The 27,391-nt window shown below is 39.6% G+C and overlaps 1 protein-coding gene across 10 annotated transcripts in view; it reads left to right on the top strand.

Annotated features, from left to right (window-relative positions):
• Nucleotides 1–27,391, top strand: part of LIMCH1 (LIM and calponin homology domains 1) — a 430,644-nt gene that overhangs the window by 305,797 nt on the left and 97,456 nt on the right. For 7 of the 10 annotated variants that reach the window (XM_049886947.1, XM_049886942.1, XM_049886948.1 and 4 more), the window contains exons 5-7: nucleotides 4,547–4,577; nucleotides 14,656–14,766; nucleotides 24,081–24,276. In XM_049886947.1, coding sequence (XP_049742904.1) covers nucleotides 4,547–4,577; nucleotides 14,656–14,766; nucleotides 24,081–24,276 — 338 coding nt within the window. Of the gene's footprint in view, nucleotides 1–4,546; nucleotides 4,578–14,655; nucleotides 14,767–17,289; nucleotides 23,647–24,080; nucleotides 24,277–27,391 lie in introns of those variants that run through there. The other 3 variants (XM_049886946.1, XM_049886944.1, XM_049886945.1) reach the window with 3 other exon arrangements.

Raw genomic sequence — 27,391 nt, 5'->3', positions numbered from 1 at the left:
AAACCAAACCTGTTGCCATTGAGGCAATGTCCAACTCATAGTGACTGTAATAATTTCACGTAAAACATTTTCCACTTTAGTCGAATGATATTTGACATGAATATGCCTTAATAATAAGTTTAATTACATAGATATATCTTTGGATTGGCTGCTCTTTTCCTTTTGTTTACCTTTGGGGTTGTATCATGGAAATACAGAAAAGGGAGAGAAACCAAAATTCAGAGCTGTTTTATACTATTTGCCAATCCTGATTTAAAAAAAAAAAAAGGGGGGAGAAAAATTGAAACTGAATATAATAAGCTTTGGAGTTTATATTAGATTTTATGATTCATGACTGGGAATAAGTCAGAGTCAGCCACCACTGATTATCTAAAATCACTTTTCTGTTGTCAATATACCATTCTTTAATATTTATCATGGAAAAAAATTTAGGTCAGGATAAAAATGAGGATATTTGAATATGGAGACCACCATAAACGAGGTGGCTTCATCTTAGTTGTCTTATGTTCCACTTACTACTGTACCTGAATCCAGCCTCTATAAATCATTGTTCATTTTGGGAAATTGTTTTAGGTTCTGCTTCATCTCACTTTCATAACTTCACCTGGATGGCAAGTGACCAGAAACAGTAGTAACTTTGCAACATCATAGGTAATTGGTCACACACTCATGTTGCTTGGAGAGTGAGGGAAAGTTCACATTGACAGGCAGCTGTATTCATATTATTTTTAGGGCCATTTTAAATTGATATGTGACTAAACCAGTAGAATTCTGAGACAGATTGGTTTTAGAACTTCAGAAGCCAAGTCACTTCTAACACTTATCCACCACAAACTGGGCTTGCCTTTTTTTTTCCCTCTCTATAATCATGGCCAAGTTCCTTTGCCTCAGTAGACTTCTTCATCTGCAAAATGGAATTAGGCACTGTTCTCTCAGAAATGATGGTTGCTAAAGTTTGCTCGATGCAGATCTGGGAAGATGGGAAAACCAGTTTGTAAAGAAAAAGGCTGTTTATTATGCAAAGAAGGCCATAGAATACGGACAAATCTTTTCTTCATTTGCATTTGTAACTGTTTTCTCAGATAAGTCAGTGATCAGGTTCTCTGAATTGGATCATTGGCCATTTTGCAATTGCTGGCTATATCTGCTCAATGAGCCACTTTTTTTTTTTTTTTTAATTTTTATCGTGCTTTAAGTGAAAGTTTACAAATCAGGTCAGTCTCTGATACAAAAACAAATATACACCTTGCTATATACTTCTAGTTGCTCCACCCCCAATGAGACAGCACATTCCTTCTCTCCACTCTATTTTCATGTCCATTCAGCCAGCATCCGACCCCCTCTGCCCTCTCATCTCCCCTCCAGACAAGAGCTGCCCACATAGTCTCATGTGTCTAGTTGATCCAAGAAGCTCACTCTTCACCAGTATCATTTTCTATCCCATAGTTTTTTAGTCTAGTCCAATCCCTATCTGAAGAGTTGGCCTTGGGAATGGTTCCTGTCCTAGGCTAACAGAAGGTCTGGGGACCATGACCCCTGGGGCCTTTCTAGTCTCAGTCAGATCATTAAGTTTGGTCTTTTTATGAGAATTTGAGGTCTGTATCGCACTGCTCTCCTGCTCCTTCAGGGATTCTCTGTGCTGTTCCCTGTCAGGGCAGTCATTAGTTGTAGCCAGGCACCATCTAGTTTTTCTGGTCTCTCAAAGAGCCATTTTTGAGGCTAAAGGATTCTTGGGGCAGAATACAAAGGCGTGGAAAGCAATCTTGGAAAAAGGGGAAAAAGTCACTTAGGCTAATGACACATGGACATAGTCGCTTCTCAATTAGTGCACCATCTTCCTCTTTTCCTGCCCTTTCTCTTTACTTTTCTCTCTTCTTTTCTCTGTTTCCTTTTCTCCACTTCTCTCTTTATCCTGTTTTACCATCTATCTTCATTTTTGCTCTTCTTCTCCCCATTTTCTTTCCTTTTTTAATTTTCCTTCACTCCAGCATTATTATTTTCTTTAGGTAATACTTTTCTATCATCTTCCCCTGTGATCCTGATGTTTTTCATTCATTCATTCAGCATTCACTGAGCAGCTACTCTGCATCAGATTCTTTCCAGTCCCTAGATAAGCAGAAGGAACAAAACAGCCAAGATCCCCTACTCAGATGGAATTCACATTCCAGTGTGAAGAAATGAGACGTAAATTAGTAAATAAAGAAGATAATTGTAGGGAGTAATAAGTGCTGAGAAGAAAATAGAATAGTATGAAAGAGAGTGGTCAGGCCAAGGGTGGTCAGGGGAGGCCTCCCTGAAGAGGTAGTCTTTGAGCTCAGGGCTAAGGCATGAGTGGGAAGCAGGAACTAGCCATGTGAAGATCTGTAGGGTGTTCAGAACAGAGGAAGAGCAGGTAGAAAGGCTGGGGAAGAGGAAGAAGCTTGATATTAAAAGGAAAAGGAAGCCAGTGTGGGTGAAGAGTAATGAGTAGGAAGAGTGTGGTGGGAAGGGCAGTCCACAAGCATTATAGGTTGTACTTTTATATTAAAACTATGCCTTTCATTTATTCACAGTATTTAGAAAGGTATTGTTTCTAGATTTAGTGAGTCAGTGGGTCATGAAATAAGTTATCTGCTTCACAACCTTTTCATAAGCGGTGCTGGGGACTGACTGTCCTGGGGACGTTTATGGCATGCGTAAATTTTATAGCAATGGTAGATTAAAGTACAACTGCTGTATTTCTCTGTGTCCCCGCTCTGAGAGGTGAGCAGAAACTCAACAGAGATGGAGAATACTCCATTGATGCCAAAGAATAGTGTAAGCAATAAAGTATAGGGGTAGATCCCACAGAGGAAATTTTGACACTTTTCTGAAATTGCCTTTTAAAAGTCATCTTCAGTTAAGCTTTTACTGTAGGTAATTTTTCTTACATTTTGTTTGAGAAGCAACCTGAGTATTCCTCCCGCTGCCCCCCCCGCAAAAAAAGAATGAAAACCTGCAAGTGATTACAGCATGTGTAATTTAGTGAGCTCTGCCTGTAATGGATGCCAGACAGCCTTGATGGGAAATGGAAGGATAATCCAGGAGGGCATACAGCAAGTATCATTCCAGGCAACCAAAACAATTGGATGAAAAAGTGGAAAGGCTCTGGGTTGCTCCTAAATATGTCTTTGTAAAAATTTGGAAGTATTTTCATATAATTGCTATGTGGAAATCATTCAACAAATATTTCGTGAGTTCCAACTACGTGCCAGGCATGATTTTTAGAAGTGGACCACGATTTTAGCCAAGGAAGTTTTGTTGTCAATACAGAAAAAGCTTTGTGTTCCCTCTTCTTTACTTGATTTTCATGAAAATTTTGGAATCTTTTTTAAGTTTTTGTTTCAATCTGTTTTTTTATTGTTAAATTAAAAAAAAATCATAGCAGATATCTAAGTAGATAATGAAACACCTTTTCTTCTACTAAAAAGGGGACACATCAAAGCATTCTCTTCATCACCTTCCATGGCAGAGACTCAGGTTCAATTCCCGGTCAAATGCACCTCGTGTACAGCCATAACCCATCTGTCAGTCATGGCTTGCATGTTGCTATAATGCTGAACAGGTTTCAGCAGAGCTTTCAGACTAAGATGGACAAGGAAGAAAGGCCCGGTGGTCTATTTCTGAAAATCAGCCATGAAAGCCCTGTGGGTCACAACTGTTCAGTCCACAACCTATCATAGGGATGGCTCAGGGCTAGGCAGTATCTTCTTCCGTTGTACTTGAGGTTGTCATGAGTTAGGAACCTATTCAGTGGCAGCTAACAACAGCAAAATACTTGAAGGAATTCTTGTCTAGTTTATATACTTGTAGAATTACATGGTCCACTTCCTCACGGAAGTTATTATGGAAAAATGTTTCTTTTTCTTAGTATTACTTGTGGACATGTTAAAGAAACTTTAGAATAATTTTGGAGAAATATGTTTCACTGGGTGAAAAATTTAGAAAGTACTACCAACTAGCTTTTTGGTGTATATATTTGAACATACGTACATGCATATTTGTCTCTTTATGGCTAATTCCTAACACAAATTTATGTCCATAGCAGAAAAGAATAAATTTTTGGAAAGTATTACTTCATGTACATTTATTTTCAGGTTCTATTTAATTAAGTAAGGTTTCAGACCTTGTTAGAAGGACTGGGCAAGATTTTGGGAATGCAGTCAGATTTCAGTTTGTCCATGGTCTATAATTAAGGCAGAGTCTTACTTCAACAGTTAAGCTTTAAGAATTCAAGTATAAACAGTCTCAATTTCAAGAAGAATTCTTCATTCCCTAAACTTTAGAAAGCATTCACCATTTCATGGAGCACTGTGGAAATTTAATCCCACATTGTCCTTCTATAATTTGTTTTCTAAATAATTTGGTAACCGAAATCACCAATCATAGACCAATAATCATAATAATATAGTCTCCTGATTTTGTTATATTTCTTAGCTTCAGGTACACCTTAGAAGTATTTAAGATATGATCATAGTGAGGAACCTGTGATTCTGATAATATTTTCTTTTCCTTTTCCCGTAACTAGGAGCCTTGATTATAGCAGAAAGCTCAGAAATGTAAGTATTGTAACTTCACTTTCCAATCTTTTACCCTCCTGACTTCGATGGTTTAAATTTAAAGCTTAGATCATAAATTCAGTACCTTGTGTGTTCTCGTATGCCTTGCTGGAGAAAGTCCTAGGAAAACAGATACATGTGTTCCTGATGGTGTATTAATGACCGTAATAGAAATAAAGGAAACCCTGGTGGCATAGTGGTTAAATGCTATGGCTGCTAACCCAGAGGTCAGCAGTTTGAATCCACCAGGCGCTCCTTGGAAACTCTAGGGGGCAGTTCTACTCTGTCCTATAGGGTCACTATGAGTCTTGACGGCAGCGGGTTTTAGCAGGTAATAGAAATAAAAATAGTAGATCTGGGGAATTTCTCTTTAATTAGTTAAGTGATCAGTTTAGAAATAAACAAATGAAAGCTTATGCTGTTTGTGATTTGATTCCTGAAGCACAAAGTGATCTGCCTCAACATTAACGTTAGTCGTTTCCAGCTTAGACATAGATGGAATTATTAAATTAAGCAGTTGGACAAATGGTTTAGGAGAAAGATCAGCATCATATGGATAATGTTGACTATTGTGGACCTGTACTTTCTAAATTTTGTTTTCCTAATTAGTCTTCTGAGATTTTATTAGTACTTTCACCACTCAGTTTTTTGAAGTTAGATCTAACTTTCAAAAGGCAAGTATGTTACTGTTGTTTTATTTTAAATTTAAATCGAAGAATGTAAGAAATGGCCTTCGCATATAAAATAGAAAATTTGACTGTGACTTCTATTTTTTATTATTTTTAATTCCAGGGTGCTATTATATTTAATTGACATTCTCTTTCTTACCTTCCTTTTCTTCCCCTATAAAACTTTTTTCACCATAAAGTTTTAAACAAATCAAAAAATACATAATCTAAAAAGCAACATAGTCCTATCTTCCATTCTTTCATCATACCTTTCAAGATAGCCTCATATTCTTAGTGTACATTAGTTGTTTTATGGTCCTCGTTAATGTCCTGGCATTTGGAATAGTCTATTCTCTGGAAATTTATTTGTAAGCAATCAGTTAAAAAGGCTTTCTGGAAGTTTTGAAGGATGCATGAAGTAAAAATTTCCTACAGAGCTAGAGAACCAAACCACATCATAGCATTGATACACATAGCCATGTTTTGGGCCTGTTGCCATCTGGAATCATATATACATATCATGTTGTCCAAAGCATTTGCTGGCTTAGCAAGTGGAGGGAGGTACAAGTACTTCCCAGTCTGGTTGAAGCAATAAAGCAGAATATGAAAATAAAATAATAACCTTAGCTTTTACATAGACTTCAGACTCCTATAATTCAGTTTTAAGGGGCTCATCTTTGGCTGACCCCTGCTGGGTTATATGGGAAGGTCAACGTAAAGAATATTTGCTTTTGTGGACCATTTCTTTGGAAAGACAGAACAAAATTAACTTAAGAATGTAGCTTCAAACCATTGAATATTTATTCTCAAACATCCAAGGTTGTTTAACTGGCAGCAATCTTGTCAAGGCTTCAGAATTTCCTGTCTCAAATTGATGGGAGTCTGTACCCCACCCAGGGATTTCCTAGGCAGTACAAACAGCATACTTGACTGTTAGCTGAAAGGTTGGAGGTTCAAGTCCACCCAGATGTGCCTCAGAAGAAAAGCCTGACAACCTACTTCTGAAAAATCAGCCATTAAAATTGCTATGGAGCACAGTTCCCTGGCACACATGGGATCACCATGAGTCAAATGGTTTAGAAGACAACTGGTTTTATTTCATTTATTTATTTATTTTCTTAACTATATCTCAGAGCTAGTATCTGCAGATAGTATTCTTCATTACATTACTTCTTTCTGACTTTAATTCGGTATCACTCTGTCAATCCTGTGCTTAGAACCACTAATTAATGTTGATCACTCCTTTGGGATTTTTGTCATATATCTTAGCAGGACTCTCTGTGCCCACAAGTAAAAATTATAGACCTTCAATTACCTCTCTCAAAAGGAATTGACAGGAAGCGGGGCCAAGATGGTAGAGTAGTCAGATGCCTTCCTGTGGTCCCTCTTACAACAAAGACCTGAAAAAACAAGTAAATCAATTATTTATGAAAATCTAGGGGCCCTGAGCATCAAAGACAAAGTTGAGGAGTTAGACTGGGTGGCAGGGGGAGGGAGAGAGAGTTCAGAAGCAGCGAGGGTTTGCTAGACCCAAGCTGGCTGGCACCGTACAGGCTGGATCAGCCGGCATGCACAGGCTGAGGCAAGCAGTAGCAATCAGGATGTGTTTTCCACACTGGGAGAAACCAAGCGGCAGAGAGTCTGCTCAAGCCTCTGGAACCAAGGAGAAGCGGTGCTAAATCTGCAAAAGTTAACTGCAAGTGTCCAACTTACTGTACAGATTCAAAAAAAAACCCTTCCTCCTCTGAGAAATAACTCTCTCCCATTTACCCACCCACTCGCTGCTCTGCTCCAGTCCCAGTCTGGTCCAGCTTCAGTGATTGCTGTGCCCCCTGGACCAGAAGTGGGACCTGTCACATGTCTCGAGCTATTCTCTCTGCTTTGGGTGGAAACAAATTAACAAACAGGAAAAAATAATCTGCCAGTTCCCCAGGAACTGTGGGCAAGCACAGCCCCTTTGTCTAGGCACAGGCGTAAGGGCTCCACGGACTTTGAATGTCTTTCACCTCTGCATAGACCTTTCTGGGCCCATTTCAACAGCACAGGTCCTCATTAGCACAGTATAACAGGCTATATACCTGAAGCCTATTTTCAACTGCAGCAGCTAAGGGGGAGTGGCAGATTTGTGACATTTGACACCACCTTGCTCATTAAGCAGGGTCCTCACCTACCCACATCAGGGGCCTGAGGAATGCTGGCTCCACCCACTCCACCTACTTACCTACAACAGGGGTCTGAGAATAAGTGGTGCCTCCCGGTCCTTACAGCCAACAGCATGGTGCCCAAAGTCTGGCTGCAAAAACCCACCCACCTGTGAGTTCTAGGGAACAGGGGCATACCTTCTACCCAGGCACTCAGAGGCAACTCTTAGCCCCCTACCTTGCTCAGCACATAACCCCCTACCGCAGACAGATATCTGTGCCTACTCCAGTCACCCCTAAAAACCCCTTCCTGTCTAAGGCTATAGGTGAGAGCCTGCACCACACATTTAGTGACAGATGACCTGGGCACCCGAGCTGAATCCGCACAAGAAAAGTAAACGGACTTCTGGGCTCACATACTTAGTAACAGCTGTAACCACTTGATGACAGGGTGTGAGAGCTTCAAAGATGCCAATAATCAAAGTAGGTCACATGACCAGCCTATTTGGGCATATCAAAACAAGAAGCTAGGATACAGTAAGAAAACATAAAAATAAATAAACATAATAACTTATCAATAGCTCAGAGACAGCAGTCAATATCAAATCACATAAAGAGGAAGACCATGATGGCTTCAGCAAGCAACCAAAACAAAGAATCAAGAAAAGTCCCAGAGGAAGAAAAGGTCTTGGAGTTACCAGAGGTGGAGTTCAAAAGATTAACATACAGAGCTCTTCAAGAGATCAAGAAGGAGGTCAGTCAAAATGCAGACCAAGCCAAGGAACACACAGACAAACCAACAGAGGAACTCAAGAAGGTTATACAAGAGCATAATGACAAATTTAACAGGCTGCAAGAATCCACAGAGAGACAGCAAACAGAAATCCAAAAGATTAACAATAAAATTTCAAAATCAGACATTTCAATTGAAAGTCTTAGGAGCAGAATTGAGGAAATGGAAGTCGGAATTAGTGAGATTGAAGATAAAGCAACTGACACCAATTTATTTGAGGAAAAATCAGATAAAATAATTTGAAAAAATGAAAACACCCTAAGAATTATGTGGGACTCTATCAAGAGGCATAACCTATGAATAACTGGAATACCAGAACAGGGGGCAATAGCAGAAAATACAGAGAAAATTGTTGAAGATTTTTTGGCAGAAAACTTCCCTGATACCGAGAAAGATGAGAAGATATCTATCCTAGAAGCTCACTGAACCCCACACAAGGTAGATCCCAGAAGAAAGTCACCAAGACATATTATAATCAAACTTGCTAAAACCAAAGATAAAGAGAATTTTAAGAGCAGCTAGGGATAAACGAAAAGTCATCGACAAAGGAGAGTCAATAAGACTAAACTCTGGCTACTCAGCAAGAAACTATGTAGGCAAGAAGGCAATGGAATGACATATATAAAGCCCTGAAGGAAAAAAATTGCCAACCAAAAGTTATATAGCCAGCAAAACTGTCTCTCAAATATGATGCTGGAATTAGGGCATTTCCAGATAAACAGAAGTTAAGGGAACTTGTAAAAACCAAACCAAAATTACAAGAACTACTAAAGGGAGTCCTCTGGTTAGAAAATCAGTAACATCAGATAACAACTCAAGACTAGAAGACAGGACAGAACAACCAAATATCAACTCAGATAGGGAAGCTACAAAAATAAACCAAAGCAAAATACTCAAAATAGGAAAACAGAGACGTCAATATGTAAATGATGACAGCATTAAAACAAAAAAGAGAGATTAAATAATATAGATCCTTCATATGTCAAGGCAATATAAAGAAATAAAAGATTGGTTTAAACTTAGAAAAATAGAGGTAAATATAAAGGTAACCACAAAGGAAACTAACAATCCTACACATCAACATAAACAACAAGAAAAACATAAAGACTCAGCAAATACAAAATTAACAACAATGAAAAAGATGAAAAAAATACATAAAAACAACTCAGCACAGAAAATTAAGTGGAACAAAGGGACCGTCAGCAACACACACACACCCCACACAGAAAAAAAAGTATGTCAAAATGACAGCACTAAATTCATACCTACCAATAATTACACTGAATGTAAATGGGCAAAATGCACCAATAAAGAGAGAGTGACAGAGTGGATAAAAAAACACAATCTGCATATATCCCATCTACAAGAGACACACCTTAAACTCAAAAACCCAAACTAAAACTGAAAAAATAGAAAAAAAATATATCAAGCAAACAATAGTCAAAAAAGAACAGGAGTGGCAATATTATTCTCAGACAAAATAGACTTTAAAGCAAAATCCACCACAAAGGATAAGGAAGGACACTATGTAATGATTAAAGGGTCAATACACTAGGAGGACATAACCATAATAAATATCTAAGAATCCAGCGACAGAGCTCCAAAATACATAAAACAAACTCTAACAGCATTGAAAAGAGAAATACACAGCTCCACAATAATAGTAGGAGGCTTCAACACTCCACTTTTGGTGAAAGACAGAACATCCAGAAAGAAGCTCAATAAAGACACAGAAGATCTAAATGCCACAATCAGCCAACTTGATCTCATACACATACAGAACACTCCACCCAGCAACAGCCAAGTATACTTTCTTTTTCAAAGCTCATGGAGTGTTCTCCAGAGTAGACCACATATGAGGCCACAAAATAAGCCTTAACAGAATCCAAAACATTGAAATTTTACAAAGCATCTTTTCTGACCATAAAGCCATAAAAGTAGAAATCAATAACAGAAAAAGCAAGGAAAAAAATCGAATACATGGAAACTGAACAACATGTTGCTCAAAAATTACTGGGTTATAGACGAAATCAAGAATGAAATAAACAAATTCACAGACTCAAATGAGAATGAAAACACATCCTACTAGAACCTTTGGGACACTGCACAAGCAGTGCTCGAGGTCAATTTATAGCAATAAATGCACACATCCAAAAAGATCAAAGGGCCAAAATCAAAACATTAACCCTACAACTTGAACAGATAGAAAGAGAGCAGCAAAAGAAGCCCATGGGCACCAGAAGAAAGGAAATAATAAAAATTAGAGCAGAAATAAATGAAAGACTAGAAAAGCAATCAAAAGAGCTAACAAGACCAAAAGTTGGTTCTTTGGAAAGGTCAACAAAATCGATAAACCATTGGCCAAATTGACAAAAGAAAAACAGGAGAGGAAGCAAATAACCTGAATAAGAAATGATATGGATGATATCACAACAGACCCAACTGAAATTAAAAGAATCATAACAGAAGGCTATGAAAAATTGTACTCTAACAAATTTGAAAACCTCGGGGAAATGGACAGGTTTCTGGAAACACACTACCTAAACTAACACAAACCGAGATCGAAAAACAAAATAAATCTATAACAAAAGAAGAGATTGAAGAGGTAATTTAAAAACTCCCAACAACGACAACAAAAAAAGCCCTGGCCCAGACGGCTTCACTGGAGAATTCCACGAAACTTCCAGAGAAGAGTTAACACCACTACTACTAAAGGTATTTCAGAGTGCAGAAAAGGATGGAATACTCCCGAACTCATTCTATGAAGCCAGCATAACCCTGATACCAAAACCAGGTAAAGACGCCACAAAAAAAGAAAATTACAGACCAATATCCTTCAAGAACTTAGATGCAAAAACTCTCAACAGAATTCTACCAGTAGAATTCAACAACATATCAAAAAAATAATTCACCGTGACCAAGTGGGATTCATACCTGGTACGCAGGAATGGTTCAATATTAGGAAAACAATCAATGTAGTCCATCACACAAATAAAACAAAAGACAAGAACCACACGATCTTATCAATTGATGTAGAAGAGGCATTTGACAAAGTCCAACAACCATTCATGATAAAAACTCTAAGCAAAATAGGAATAGAAGGCAAATTCCTCAACATAATAAGGGGCATTTATACAAAGCCAACAGCCAACATTGTCCTAAATGGAGAGAGTCGGAAAGCATTCCCCTTGAGAACAGCAGCCAGACAAGGATGCCCTTTATCACCACTTTTATTCACCATTGTGCTGGGAGTCCTCGAGAGCAATAAGGCAAGAAAAAGAAATAAAGGGCATCCAAATCAGTAAGAAAGAAGTAAAAGTATTCCTATTTGCAGATGATATGATCGTATACACAGAAAACCCCAAAGAATCCACAAGAAAACTACTAGAACTAATAGAATATTTCAGCAAAGTATCAGGATTTATCAGGATACAAGATAAACATACAAAAATTAGTTGGATTCCTCTACACCAACAGAGCTTTGAAGAGGAAATCACCAAATCCAATACCATTTACAATAGTCCCCAAGAAGATAAAACATTTAGGAATAAATCTAACCAGAGACATAAAAAACCTATACAAAGAAAACTACAAGACTACTGCAAGAAACCAAAAGAGACCTACATAAGTGGAAAAACATAACCTTGCTCACAGATTGCAAGACTCAGTATTGTGAAAATGTCAATACTACCTAAAGCAATCTACAGATGCAAGGCAGTTCTGATCCAAGTTCCGATGACATTTTTTAACGAGATGGAGAAAAAAATACCAACTTCGTATGGAAAGGGAATACGTAAAGCATTACTGAAGAAGAAGAACAAAGTGGGAGGCCTCAGACTACCTGATTTTAGAACCCATTATGCCACCACGGTAGTCAAAACAGCCTGGTACTGGTACGACAATAGATACATAGACCAATGGAACAGAATTGAGAATCCAGACGTGAATTCATCCGCCTATGAGCAGCTGATATTTGACAAAGGCCTAAAGTCCACTAAATGGGGAAAAGACAGTCTCTTTAACAAATGTTGCTGGCATAACTGGATATCCATCTACAAAAAAAGAAACAAGACCCATACCACACATTTGTACAAAAATTAACTCAAAATGGATCAAAGACCTAAATATAAAATCTAAAACAATAAAGATCATGGAAGAAAAAATAGGGACAACACTAGGAGCCCTAATACATGGCATATATAGAATATAAAACATAACTAACTGTACAAACACCAGAAGAGAAACTAGATAACTAGGAGCTCCTAAAAATCAAAAACCTATGCTCATCAAAAGACTTCACCAAAAGAGTAAAAAGACAACCTACAGACTGGGAAAATATTTTTGGCTACGACATATCTGATCAGGGTCTAATATCTAAAATCTTCAAAATACTGTAAAACCTCAACAACAAAAAGACAAATAACCCAATTAAAAAATGGGCAAAGGATAGGAACAGGCACTTCACCAAAGAAGCAATTCAGGTGGCTACCAAATACGTGAGGAAATGCTCATGATCATGAGCCACTAGAGAAATGCAAATCAAAATTACAATGAGATACCATCTTACCCTAACAACAAAAACCCTAACAAGGCTAGCATTAATCCAAAAAACACAAAATAATAAATGTTGGAGAGGCTGTGGAGAGATTGGAACATTCATACATTGCTGGTGAGAATGAAAATGGTACAGTCACTTTGGAAATCTATTTGGTACTTCCTTAAAAAGCTAGAAATAGAACTACCATGCGATCCAGCAGCCCCACTCCTTGGAATATATTCTAAAGAAATAGGAACCGTCACATGAACAGTTATATGCACACCCATGTTCGTTGCAGCACTGTTCACGATAGCAAAAAGATGGAAACAACCTAGGTGTCCATCAACAGACGAATGTATAAAGAAATTATGGTATATTTACACATTGGAATACTATGCAACGATGAAGTACAATGATGAATCCATGAAACATCTCACAACGTGAATGAATCTGGAAGGCTTTGTGCAGAGTGAAATTAGTTGCAAAAGGACAAATATTGTATGAGACCACTATTGTAAGAACTCAAGAAAAAGTTTAAACACAGAAGAAAACATTCTTTGATGGTTATGAAGGTGGGGAGGGAGGGAAAGGGGAATTCACTAACTAGATGGTAAACAAGAGCGGTCTTAGGTGAAGGGGAGGACAAAACACAACACAAGGGAAGTCAGCACAACTGGACTAAACCAAAAGCTAAGAAATTTCCTGAACACAACCAAACACTTATAGGCACAGAGTAGCAGGGGTGAGGACCTGGGGACCATGGTTTTAGGGGACATCTAGGTCAATTGGCATAACAAAGTTTATTAAGAAAATGTTCTGCATCCTATTTTGATGAGTGGCATCTGAGGTCTTAAAAGCTTGCAAACAGCCATCTGATATACATCAACTGGTCTCAACCCACCTGGAGCAAAGGAGAATGAGGAGCACCCAAGACACAGGGAAAATATTAGCCCAAGAGACAAAAGGGCCACATAAACCAGAGACTCCATCAGCCTGAGACCAGAAGAAGAACTAGATGGTACCCAGCTACCACCAGTGACCACCCTGACAGGGAACACAACAGTCCCTGTTGGAGCAGGAGAAAAGTGTGGTGCAGAACACAAATTCACATTAACAAAAAAAAAAAAAACAGACTTAGTGGTCTGACTGAGACTAGAGGAACCCCAGAAGACATGGCCCCTAGACTCTCTGTTAACCCAGAACTAAAACCATTCCCAAAGCCAACTCTTCCGACAAAGATTAGACTGAAGTATAAAACATGAAATAATACTCTTGAAGAGTGTGCTGCTTAGTTCAAGTAGATAAAAAAGAACGAGACTAAATGGGCAGCTCCTGTCTGGAGGCAGGTGAGGAGGCAGAAGGGGATAGGAACTGGTTGAATGGACACAAGAAACCCCAGGGTGGAAAGGGGTAGTGTGCTGTCACATCATAGGGATTGTAACTAGGGTCACATAACAATATGTGTATAAATTTTTGCTTGAGAAATTAACTTGAGCTGTAAACTTTCACTTAAGGCATCATTAAAAAAAAAAAAAAAAAAGGAATTGACATTCTGTTTTATTGCTCATCCTGGCAAAGACTCCAAAGAGTTTTTGAAGCATTTTGCTGCTAATTTTGAAACCTCATTACATGAATACAATTTTGGAGGATTTGATTTTCCCTCTCACCATCTTGAGATCACTTTTTCACAACCTAGTTTCTCCTAAAACTGGAGTCGTATTTTAACTACTAAATCATATTTGTGTCAACTGGTACAGTGTTAGGTTCTCACTAAAATGATTTTATATTTAATGAATACATCATGGGTGGTGATTTTTTAAATCAGTCTTGGAATTCTCTGCTTTTTGCTTTCCTGTAGATGAAAGATTATTAGTTCCTTAGTTTAAAAGTAATGTTGAGAAAAAATTCTTTTGCTCTTGTGCATGGTTTTGTTCCACAGGTATTAGTTACCATTTACTGGCTGGGAAAAGCAGCAAATAGCTGCGCATCCTATAGTGGAGCTACGCTGAACTTGAAGGAATTCGAAGGATTGTTGGCTCAGATGAGAAAGGTAACTTGGATTTTCTTCTGTATTCTGTAAGGTGTAGACAAAATGGGAAAGCAACACATTTGCTTGTTTTTAAGATCACTACGGTTCTGCTAGTGCAAATGGGTAAATGCTTGGCTACTCATTGACAGTTTGGCATTTCAAACCCACTCAGTGGCTGAGCAGGAGAATGACCTGGTGATCTGCTTTGTAAAGATTGTTGCTGCTGTTGTTAGGTGCCATTGAGTCAGTTCCGACTCACGGCCTGGTCCTGTACCATCCTCACAATCGTTATGCTTGAGCCCATTGTTGCAGCCACTGTCAATCCATCTTGCTGAGGGTCTTCCTCTCTTTTTAAAGACCCTCTTCTTTCCCAAGCCGGATGGCCTTCTCCAAGGACTGGTCTCTCCTGATAACATGTCTAAAGTACATGGGATGAAGTCTTGCCATCTTTGCTTCTAAGGAGCATTTTGGCTGTACTTCTTCCAAGACATGGTTGTTCATTCTTTTGGCAGTCCATGGTATGTTGAATATTCTTCACCAACAGCATAATTCAAAGGCATTAATTCTTCTCAGGTCTGCCTTATTCATCGTCCAGCTTTCGTGTGTGTATGAGGCAATTGAAATACCATGGCTTAGGTCAGGCACACCTTAGTCATTAAAGTGACATCTTTGCTTTTTTAAGGCCTTAAAGAGGTCTTTTGCAGCAGATTTGCCCAATGCCATGCATTGTTTTCTTGACTGCTGCTTCCATGGGTGTTGATTGTGCATTCAAGTAAAATGAAATTCTTGACTTCAGCCTTTTCTCCGTTTATCATGATGTTGCTTATTGTTCCAGTTGTGAAGATTTTTGTTTTCCCTATGTTGAGGTGCAATCCATACTGAAGGCTGTAGCCTTTGATCTTCATCAATAAAGATTATAGCCAAGAAAAGCCTGCAGGGCAGTTCTAACTCTGTTACATGGGGTCACTATGAATTGAAATTTGCTCAACAGCACCTAACAACAACAGTGCCACTTGGTGGAATTGCACAGACCAAAGATGTCATGCCCTCAAGGAAACTACGGCTTGTCTTACTTTGCCTCATGCATCTGACTCCTACCCAAACTTTTATGCCCTTCAAAGAATGGGAGTTCTGAGTTTGATCCAATTTTAATCCCCAAAGAGCTAATTCAATCTGTCAGTATATGGCTGTGTATATCAAAGAGCTCAGTGCTTGTTTTCTTGGGGGAATAATGCCCGAGGAAAACAATGCACTATTATCCAAAATGAAGACTTACTCTGCACTTTCATCCTAAAGGTCATTTTGCTCACCCGTCAGAGCCTTGGTGTGGGTGAGGTAACATCAGCCAAGTTCTTGCCTGAGCACCCACCCTGGACAAGTTTTGATAAATTAGCAATATTCTAAGATATGTTTTTTTAATAACCATTTTATTTGAATGACCTGGGAATTTGAAAGTATTTTTTTTTTTTTTTTTACAGTTTTAAAAACTTTATTTATATTGATTATGGGAAAGGTCAGAATTTGTAAAAAAAAAAAAAAAAAAAAAAGTGGAATATTTTGCATGTCCCTGGCTGTGTGTCCCTTTTAAAGGTATAACAATATACATTAACTCATAAAAAGTACTACTGTGTTTGTTCTGTGCTCTTGAGTCAATTTTGACTCACAGTGACCACATGTGACTGACCACATGTGACAGCCGGCGTGTGACAGCCGGCGTGTGACAGCCGGCATGTGACAGAGTAGAGCAGCCCTATAGGGTTTTCTAGGCTGCAGTCTTTACAGGAACAGATTGACAGGTCTTTCTCCCACAAAGCCATCAGATGGGTTCAAACAACCGAACCTTTCAGTTAGCACCCAAGTGCTCAACCATTGCACCACCAGGGCTCCTATACAAAGAAATAGCATATAGTATATCCAGGAGAAGCCCCACCCAACCAGCTTTAATGAATAGGTAAGGCTCATTTGTAATCAGTAGCATCCATGTGTTTTGGATAAGGCCTATATTGTAGCACAAATATTTAATTAAGGTCTTACACTTTCTCATTTCTCTAACATGCAAAATGAGTGAACTAATGAGACCTCATTGAGAGGTGTTCAATGTTTTACAGTTTTTCTTTTAAGACTGAGAGCAAGAATTTGCTCCAACTTTCTAATAATTTATTCTTCGTTTTTTCCCCACAAATTAAAGCTAATAGTCCTTATAGTTCTTCACATTTGGCTTGAGCCATTCTGGCTCATATATTTAAAAATGGACAAAGCTTTCATGTTGGTTGTAATGCATATAAACAAAGTCCTTTAAGCTGAATTCCTTACAAAATAGAACATACCCACACAATTAACCACAACACATGGTTTCTTAGTCTGAGCTCTTACTTGCCCTTTAATTTTCTCATGTAACTCTATTCTTAGAGAATGTACAAAGGTAATTTCCAGTCTGAATTTGTGAAGTTTTGTGATGTTTATTATATTAAGTTTGGACTTGAGTAATGACAGATGTTGTGGGTTGTCTTTTTGAGACTATGTAAATGCTCATCCTTGTAGTTACTCTGATAGATTTTGTTGGAATCTGATTTACTCTTATTATTGACATCTTTTACCACTTGTCTAGCTCTTGTATGATCTGAGTACATACTGGTTTTTTCAACTCTCCTAACTTAAGACAATTTGTTGCTTCAACTGCCTTTAAATAGCCTGTTGTTGTCAACAGCTACTACCTATTTTAATGAAGACGACATCATAGGCCATGATGGAATAATTAGTATCACTGGATCAAGCACGGCCCTTGACTAAAATAGCCAGAAATGGTATTCCCATATCTCTATATGAGTTGAAGAGTAAATATCTTGAACTTCACTGGTCTATCCACACACCTCGAAATATTAGTTTTATTTATAATTTATCTCCTTTTATCAGTTAAGATTAAGTTCAACTGGAACATATAGGCAACTCAGTAACAGTGGGTTAATAAGATAGAATTTCATTTCTCACTCACATAAATATGGTCTGGAGGTGAGTAGCCCAAGGCTGGTGTTGGGTTCCATGATCATCAAGGGCTCAGGCTCCTTCTGTCTTTTTTGCTCTATCATCCTCAACCCATGACTTCTCACCTTCTGGGCCAAGATGGCTACTCAAGCTTTAGCTGTCATGTTCACATTTGAGCCAGGAGAAAGAAAGGAATGTGGGTAAGAGGGGCCTATGTCTTGCTTTAAACACAATTCTACGAAGTCATACACCACACCTCCACATACATCCCATTCGGCTGAACTTGGTCACATATCCACATCTACCATCCGTCAAATGCAGGCTTGGCAAAAGTAGACTTTATTCCAGCTAAAAAATTGTGAGTAGTTTTACTAGAGAATAAGCGGGGAACAGATATTGAGGGACAACTTGAATCTCTTTTGCACATACCAAAAAAAAAAACTCTACTGCCATCATGTCAGTTCTGATTCATAGCGACCCCATAGGGTTTCCAAGGCTGTAAATCTCTACAGAAGCAGACTGACACATCCTTCTCCCAAGGAGCCGCTGGTGGTTCCAAACCGCTGATCTTTTGGTTAGCAATCAATCGCTTTAACCACTGTGCCACCAGAGCTCCTTTTACATATATACAAGCTGAAATAAATTTGAAATTAAAACACTTTATTTAGCAAAGGAGGCTAAACAGAAATTTTTTATACTCACTTTTCTAGTGGGAGAAATGTGCATAAAATTATTTACCATGATGCAACTTATTAAGTGCTTTAATACACGTAACATGTAGAGCCCTCACCATGGCACCCAGCACATAGTAGGTATTTGTAGATCATTGCTGTTGCTAGATTTTTTTTTTTTAAGGGGTTCCTGAAAGCATAGTAGCAATGGCATTTCACTGGGCCAGGATGTATCAGGGAAGGCCTCCTGAAGGAGGGAACATGCAAGCTAGACAAGGGGAATATATTGAGACAATACCAAGATCAAGGGGAGAGCCATGGGGACTAGAGTGGCCCTTGGGACCTCAGGGACTGAAACTGGAAATTCAGCAGTTTACATATGTTCCTCTCTCTATCTTTTGCTTATCTTTTCTTATCTCCCTTTGGATTCATTTTCTCCTCTTATAGACACATTTCCTCACAGTCCAGAACATGGCCGACTGCACTCTCGGGTTTACGTGCGTCTAGCTGTATGCCCAGAAGGGCAAGGGAATTCTTCCCACTAGCCCCAGCTATAAGAAACCTTGCATATACTCCGGCCCAGTGGGGGGTCACACTCTTGTTCCTGAACTGATCACTCTGACCTAAGACAAAGGTACCATGATTGATCTAGCCTACAGCTGTTTTAGGAGGTGAGAGGTGTTACCAGAAGAAGGGGATAATGAGGAGGAGTGTGATGGGCAAAAAAAGCAAGACCTAATAGCAACAGCCTCCATCAACTTCTGTTCCCTTAACCTGCATTACTTTTTTTCATCCATCTTTGTAATACATATATGTGTTTTTCTGTTTATGTTTTGTCTCCACTACTTGAACAAAAGGTCTGTGAGGACAGGTTTTTTGTCAATTTTGTATAATGTTGTAACCTCAGCACTAGAACAGTGCCTGGCGCTTAGAAGATGCTCAGTAAATATCTGTGCAGTAAATAGCTTCCACAATCAGAGTGTAGTGGGTGGAGAATGGGTGACTGGACTGGAAAAGTAGAACCCTAAAGCACTCTAGGGAGTCCCTGGGTGCTGCAAATGGCTAATGTGCCCAGATGCTAACCAAAAGTTGAAGGTTCGAGTCCATGTAAAGGTGGCTGTAAAGAAAGGCCTAGCAATCTAATTCCAAAAAAACTCAGCCATTGAAAACCCTATGGAGCATCATTCTACTTTAACACACATGGGGTCACCATGAGTTTGAATCAACTTGATACAAACTGGTTTTTTTTTTTTTTAATTTGTTTGTGCTTTAAGTGAAAGTTTACACATCAAGTCAGTCTCTCATACAAAACCTTATATACACCTTGCTGTATACTCCTAGTTGCTCTCCCCCTAATGAGACAGCACATTCCTTCTCTCCACCCTGTGTTTCCCTGTCCATTCAGCCAGCTTCTGTCCCCCTTGGACTTCACATCTCCCCTCCAGGCAGGAGCTGCCCAGATTGTCTCATGTGTCTACTTGATCCAAGAAGCCCACTCCTCACCAGTATCATTTTCTATCTTGCAGTCCAGTCCAATCCTTGTCTGGAGACTTGGCTTCGAGAATGGTTCCTGTCTTGGGCTAACAAAAGGTCTGGGGACCATGACCTCTGGGATCCCTCTGGTCTCAGGCAGACCATAAAGTCTGGTCTTTTCACAAGAATTCGGGGTCTGTATCCCACTGCTCTCCTGCTCCCTCAGGATTTCTCTTTTGTACTCCCTGTCATGGCAGTCATCAGTTGTAGCTAGGCACCATCTAGTTCTTCTGGTCTCAGGCTGATGTAGTCTTTGATTTATGTGGCCCATTCTGACTCTTGGGCTCATACTTACCTTGTATCTTTGGTGTTCTTCATTCTTCTTTGCTCCAGGTGGGTTGAGACCAATTGAGCAACTGGTTTTTGAAAGCATTCTAGAATAGGATTGAGCTACGATGTGAATCACAAAAGAAGCAAAAACAAACAAACAAACAAACAAAACAGAAGTATCTGGAGTTTCCTAGATACTACATGTCCTCTGCCAGCCCTAGCTGGTTCTCATTATTTCTGATGAAGGAGGACAAGAAGAGGACTGATGAGTGAAATAATCCAAAATTTTCATGGAAGTTGGTAGTTCTCGCTGCCTTCATTATTGTGCTTTCACTAACAACCAGCACAACATACTAATTTGAGTCTTACTGCCTTTCCCTGGAGTGCTCTCTGTTGAAGGCAGAAAGCCACTGGGCCCCTAGAGGAAGAGAGCAGACAAGATCATTAGAGCCCAGGAAAGGAGAATTTAGTCTGTACTGACCTTTGTGTTATGGAGTTCCAGGGTGGCCCAAATGGTTAAGTGCTTGGCTACTAACCAAAGGGTTGGTGGTTTGAACCCACCCAGAGCTGCCTCAGAAGAAAATCCTGGCAATCTACTTCCAAAAAATAACCCATTGAAAACCCTGTGGAACATAGTGCTACTCTGATGCTTCCGGGGTTTGCATGAGTCAGAACAGGCCCAATGACAACGGTTTTGTTTCGTAGGCCTTATGTTGGTTTATATCTTCTACCCTCCCACTTTAGCTTAAAAAAAAAAAAAAAACCAAACCTGTTGCCATCGAGTCGATTTTGATTCATAGCAACCCTGTAGGTCAGAGTAGAGCTGCCCCCAGAGGGCTTCCAAGGAGTGGCTGGCTGGTGGATTTGAACTGCCGACCTTCTGGTTAGCAGCCGTAGCTCTTAACCACTGTGCCACCAGAGCCCCCCTTTAGCTTTAGGTCACAAAAAAACAAAGTGTGGTGAGTTTATGGAAGCCTGTAAATCACCTGTCCAACTGATGTCCGCACCTTTATTTGTGGCTGAAGAATCAGCCTCCCATTTCACCCCAAGATTCCTGGGGGATCAGCTTGGCCAAGGATGGCCACAGGTGGCCTGGTTTTCACTTTTCAAACTGGCCACACCAGTCAGCTTCCAGCTCTTGTACTTGATCCAAGATTTTATTCTTGGCTTTCTATGCAGTCATGAACATAACGATCTTTCTGTTTTTCATTCCCATAACTAGCTGTGAGAAAGCAGCTGAGGCTCCAAGAAATGTGTTGACTTTCATTCTTTCTTTCCATTCTCCTGTTGTTTGTATCACCTATCATGCATCAGAAAGAGCCCTGGTGGCACAGGGGTTAAGGGCTTGACTACTAAAGGAAAGGTCAGCAGTTGGAACCCCAGCCAGTCCATGGGAGAAAGAAGTCTGCTTCCATAAAGTTTGCAGCCTTGGAAACCTTATGGAGCACTTCTGCTCTGTTTTATACAGTCGCTATGAGTTGGAATCTACTTAATGGCAATGGGTTTGGTTTTGGTTTATTGTGCCTTAGGCATTTTTCTGAATGCTTTTTATATATTAACACATTTAGCTCTCCCAGAAACCCCATGAGATAGGTACTATTATTGGCCCATTTTTCAGATGGGAAAACTGAGGTCTTGGGAGGTGAAATAGCTTGCCTAAAGTTACACAACTGGTAAGTGGTGGGACCAGGATTTCAACCCAGTCAGTCTGGCTTCAGAGACCATGTTCATAACCATTACCCTAAACTGCCTCTTGTGTAATATTTATAGCTTGGTGATCTATATATACACAGTTGGCATTTACCTGAGAGACATTAGCCAGGCTAGCACCATACACGGAGTAAGAAGGCAGTAAGTATCCAGTCATAGAAGATGTGATGCTGATGGTGGCAGCTGTAATCGTACCAAAGATGATCAAACATTTTCAGGTTTTACTGTTTGAGATTTGGAGACAGAATCCTGTGTCGCAATCCCGGTTTTGCCACTGTGTGACCTCGGTCAAATTATTTAACCTCTCTGAGCCTCATTTTTCTCATCGGTAAAATGGGGATAATAATAACCACATCATTGGGTGGTTGTGAGGATGAAGTAATGTAACATACCAAAAAACATCTAGTACAGCCCCAGACGCATAAAAAAAAAAGTGTGTAATAAAAGTGATCTTCATATTTTAAAGCCGTTTGGCCAGTTCTCAATAGATAAATTACCCAAGATAATTACTTGCATTTCCAAAGAAACTAAGCAAGAAATCATGTCCAGTTTAGATCCATATTTTTCAGTGAGTCATGATTTCTTCCTTTTTAAGCGAGTCGGGCCTGGCTTTTGTTCAAGTCCTGGTTAACTTTTGACCTACAAGTAAACGACCTTAATTTCCATAACTGGAATGTCTGCCTGCCTCTTGGAGGTCGTGGCAGCGGTACTCACCCAGCCATTTGACACCCTATTCTTCGGGGGCACTAGTCATGTCCTCTGTGTGGAGGCTGCAGGGTGCTAGCTCACAACCTTGCCTGTTCCTCTCACCTACTCCTAATATGTACCCCTCCCTCCCCAGGGCCTCCTGTTGGGGACTGTCAGGGGATCAGGATATAATTGATAGCAGCAACTCACAAAGGCGCTTCTGGCAAAGATGTTGGCTCCAGTGGGCACACTAGACAGTTTAAACCAGTTTTCAAAAATTCTAACATGAAGAATATTTATTTTTCCTTTCTATTGGGAAGGCGACAGGGACAGTCCAGAGTATCCTGGGAAATTCACAGTTTGACTGTCCAGTCTTTTCAGATGAGAACATACCCCTCTGCTAATGTCATCCCCAACCCTGATTTTAAGCGACAGTCTGGGGGAGATTAAATTGAGGTTTATCTTTGAGTGACCAGAGTTATTTTTGTTTTCCTCAGCCCGGACGAGTGTAATTAATGCTAAGACATTGGTGGGAACAAGGCTTTTATTATAATACGAGGGTGAGGATGACTTGGACTGACCTTTCTTCTGCTGGAGTTTCAGTGTTTTAGCATGTGCTGCTCGTGCTGGAAAGAATTTATAATCACAGGCTGTCAAAGACAGCCATTGTTCTCGCTGCTCTGACCATGTGGGTCAGCCACAAGTGCTTCCAGCTTCCCCAGCGCCAAGAGCTGGCTGAGAGCAGAGAGCATGCCTGGATTCTTCTGAGGCATCAGGAAAAGCATTTTGCATATTTTTTGTTGCTTTTTTTTTTTTTTTTTAACTTTTTGCCTCAGAAAGACAGCTCCCTTTTCAGAGCAGGAATTTCCCTTCAAGGTAGAAGGAGATGGAAGCGTGCTGCTCCAGGATTTTACGGAACTGATTCTCCTGCAAAAACAAATGCTACGTGCATTTGCCAGATAGCACAGACAGGAGCAGTTGTACGGCTCAACCAGGGGCTCATTACCAGAACAGACATGCAGTTATGGACTCCGAAAGACAGGTCAAGGTTAAGGTTTTAGTTTTTCGTTTGTGCTTTCATCTGTCAGTATATTCTTAGGAATCTAAATTTTGTGATCCTTTATTGTTAATTCCTTTGCCTTTTTTTTTTTTTAACCATTGTGGGGTCTCAGTTACTTGGGCATTTTCCTTGGAAATGTTGTGTGTGATTTTCTGATTGAAAGGGATGACTTGTAGATGATTATCGATCCTCGAACTGGTTGCCATAACTTTTTCTTTCTCCTGCAGAGTGGCTGGTGGGTTCAAACTGCCGACCTTTCAGTTAGCAGCCGAGCACTTAACCACTCTGCCACCAGGGCTCCTTAACTGTTTCATAATGATGCAATATGCAGGATTTGGGGCAGACCACAGCCCTTGCTGATGTTGTAGGCTCTACTTCTATTGCCGTTATGTCTGTAATTCTTTCGTTTTATTTTTGGGCAGGAGACTGATGACATTGAGAGTCCTAAGCGTAGTATCCGAGACAGTGGCTACATTGACTGCTGGGACTCCGAGCGCAGTGACTCCCTGTCTCCTCCCCGGCACGGCAGAGATGATTCCTTCGACAGCCTGGATTCCTTTGGCTCCCGTTCCCGTCAGACACCTTCCCCAGATGTAGTCCTCAGGGGAAGCAGCGATGGTAGGTCGGAGACTTAATAAACTCCACATAAGAATTGTGCATTAACAAGGGCTGCATTGTCACTGGCTGAGGGATTGGCTCTGGTAAGCTGACTCCATATCAACCTTACTGGAACCTGGTAACTCTATAAACTGGTCGAAGAAACAGTTTTGAACGTTGTTTTTCATGGCCCTTAGAATTTTGATTGGCTTTGCCAGCAGTTTGTTTGAACATTGCCTCGGCAAACATATCTTCTACTGGAAAAAGTGTTACCTCATTCCTCCCTTGGTCTCAGTGAATCAAGACCCAGTGCAGACTCTTAGCTTATAAACTGTGCCGAAGTTTATATGCTCTGGGTATGAGGTGGGGGAATGCTTAAGTGAGTACCACACTGTATAAGTGAAAATGGATTGACTTCCAGCAAACTGGAAACACACTCCACATACCTGTCAATGTTCTGAAGCCTAGGATTATGAAACGTTAATCGGCAAGGTTCTTGGCAATCTCTGCAATCCTTATGATACCTGACAGGTTGACTAGAGTGGTGCAGGTGGCCATTATATGGTACACAGCCCAGACTGCCTGTGTTTGTTCTGGGGCAGAGTTTGATTTACATCCAGCTGATTTTATATCACCTGTAAGGAATGATCATTCATCTTTACAAAAATGTGTGGTCATGTAACCTGATATAAATTTAATGCATACTTTTCAGAAGCTGTTTACCTTACTTACCTTGAACGTTTGTACTTTTAAGAAGGGAAGAAGACTCTGCATGTATAAACTTGCAGTGAAATACTTATGTCGGTGAGGAATTTTTAGGTTTTTCTATATTTTCACTTATCACTGTCGATGCTAATATTTCTAGAGACTGAAGCCTACTCTCTGAGGTCAAAGCTGTCTTTTCTAGCTAAAAGGTCCCCTTCAGCTATAAAATTCTGTTACAAGCTGCATCCGTGGGTCCAACTACTGAATACTTGAGCACACAGTATCTCATTTAGTCCTACCACAGAGCTATGAGATACTCCTTATTCTTATTTTCCAGATGAGCCTTAGAGAAGTTAAATAATCATCCCAACACTATTAAGTGTCAAAGACCACCACCAGTGAGTAGTATAACAGTGTTAGAATCAGGAAGTGTGAGTCCAGAACTTACGTTCTTAAGCGTATTTTACTCACACTGCTTTCTCTTTGCTTGATAGATATTTTTTTGTTGTTCTTGTTCTAGAATGACTGAATTAATGCTTTTTTAAATTACTTAAACTTTCCAACAAATAGATTAGCCTCAGGGAACCACATAGTATGTGACTCCTAAAGAATTTCAGGGCCATCGTGAACCGCTTGAAAAACATTTCTAAAATTTCATATGACGTCTTGAATACCACCCACAGTATTAGAAGTCACAGTGCCATGTTCATGATCTGACTGAGCTTTAAAAGAACCAAAAAGTAGATTTACTTTTATGAAACATATCTTAGCTCCAGTGAAACCTGTGAGAGCCGAAACTCGACGGGCCTGCCTTGTTTTTACAGGTCTTGCAAGTTTTCTGCCTTTGACGGGGTGCGTGCAGCCTTACCACTTCTCTGTCTTCTCTATTAGTGGAAAGTATTTTTGTTTTCCTTCTCTGATAGGTTTCTACCTTATACGGGTTCCAGCTTTTGCAGGTTTTACTGTATTTAGCCCATAGTATTTTGATTGTTTAAAAATATATGTTTCCTTCACCCTGTTTTTTTTTTTTTTTTTAGTGACTGGCAATGTGGATCCTTTGTTTATTCTGTCACCAGCTTTGGGGGATTCAGAGTTTATAATGAGCCACATCTTGAATGGGTTTGGATGGCAGTTACCTACATTGTACTAATATATATAAAATATATATATATATATACACACACACAGAGGTGCAATTTTGTTTGCAGCAATTAAGACTGATAAGATAGAGTCTTTTTATAAATATTTTCTCCATCTAAAGCATAACATTAAATTAAATTCCACAAAACACTGTCCATCTAACGGCATCTTACACATCTCACCAATCAGCCTGATACCTAAGCCTCGTGTGCTTTTGTAAACTAATCCACACTTAATGAGGTTTTTAAAGAAAAAACACATTTTTATCTGCCTAAAAGAATGTGGTATAATTTTATCCAAATCAATGTTGGAATGCATAAGAGTATATGGTGTGTTTTTAGAAGTGATGCTAATCAAGAAGATTGCTAGCCCTAATAAACACTTCCATATTTGGAAGAACACTTTTTTATGTCCTGAAAATTGATTTCCTAGGACTCACAATGAATTCGGGAAAGTCTTACCATGAAATTTTCCAAACTCTTTATCAAGTCAATCGGGAGATCTTCTATTTTCGTATTATTGAGGCCTGCTGACCCATCCAATAAAGAAAAATCAAGGGTCCCACACATAAGGAATGCCCTGATTCTGTGAGTTGGACACAAGTTACCCAGAAAGGGGATTTGTGATGCTGTGGCTCTCCTAGGTTGATTGAGCCAATCTGTCTTACTAGAAAGATGCCCAGTCCCTCGCTTACCTTCACAAGTGTCCCTTCAGAGCCACGTAAGGGTGACTAATGGGCGTCATTGAAGAAGAAATACAAAACCTTCTATTCAGGTGCTTTTAAAATTAAGAATATATTTTACAAATATGATGAACTGTGTTAGATGAATATTCTAATCTTTTGTATAGAATTAAGGGAGAGAAATAAGAAAAGAGGTAAATTCAAGTGCTAGAAGAGGATTAAAAAAGCAAAGGGCTGGGGTGAGTATGGCAAAGAAACCTTAGAAGAAAGAAAGACACCTGGTTGCTGGAAGAAGAAATGTAGCCCCATGAAAAGGAAGGTCAGACTTGGATAAAATAACATCACCATTATGTGCTATGTTGCATTATCCTAACTTTGGGCATAAATTGAGAAACCACCCTAGTATATTTCCACATTCACAGGATGAAGTGAAGTCAAAATTTTTTGAAGTTCTCAGCCTTAGATAAAAAGAGATCTAACATTTACCAAGGCTATGGGTGCCAACCACTTCCTAGGTGCTTTATGCCATCTCATTTAATCCTCACAACAACCTACGAAAGCAATACTGTCCTCTCCATTTTCCCATGACAACCCTGAGGTACAGAAGGT

This window comes from Elephas maximus, chromosome 5 (genome assembly GCF_024166365.1).
Source record: "Elephas maximus indicus isolate mEleMax1 chromosome 5, mEleMax1 primary haplotype, whole genome shotgun sequence".
Lineage (NCBI taxonomy): Eukaryota > Metazoa > Chordata > Mammalia > Proboscidea > Elephantidae > Elephas > Elephas maximus.
Note: the sequence above shows the minus strand (reverse complement) of the source record. Positions and strands in the feature narration are given on the sequence as shown.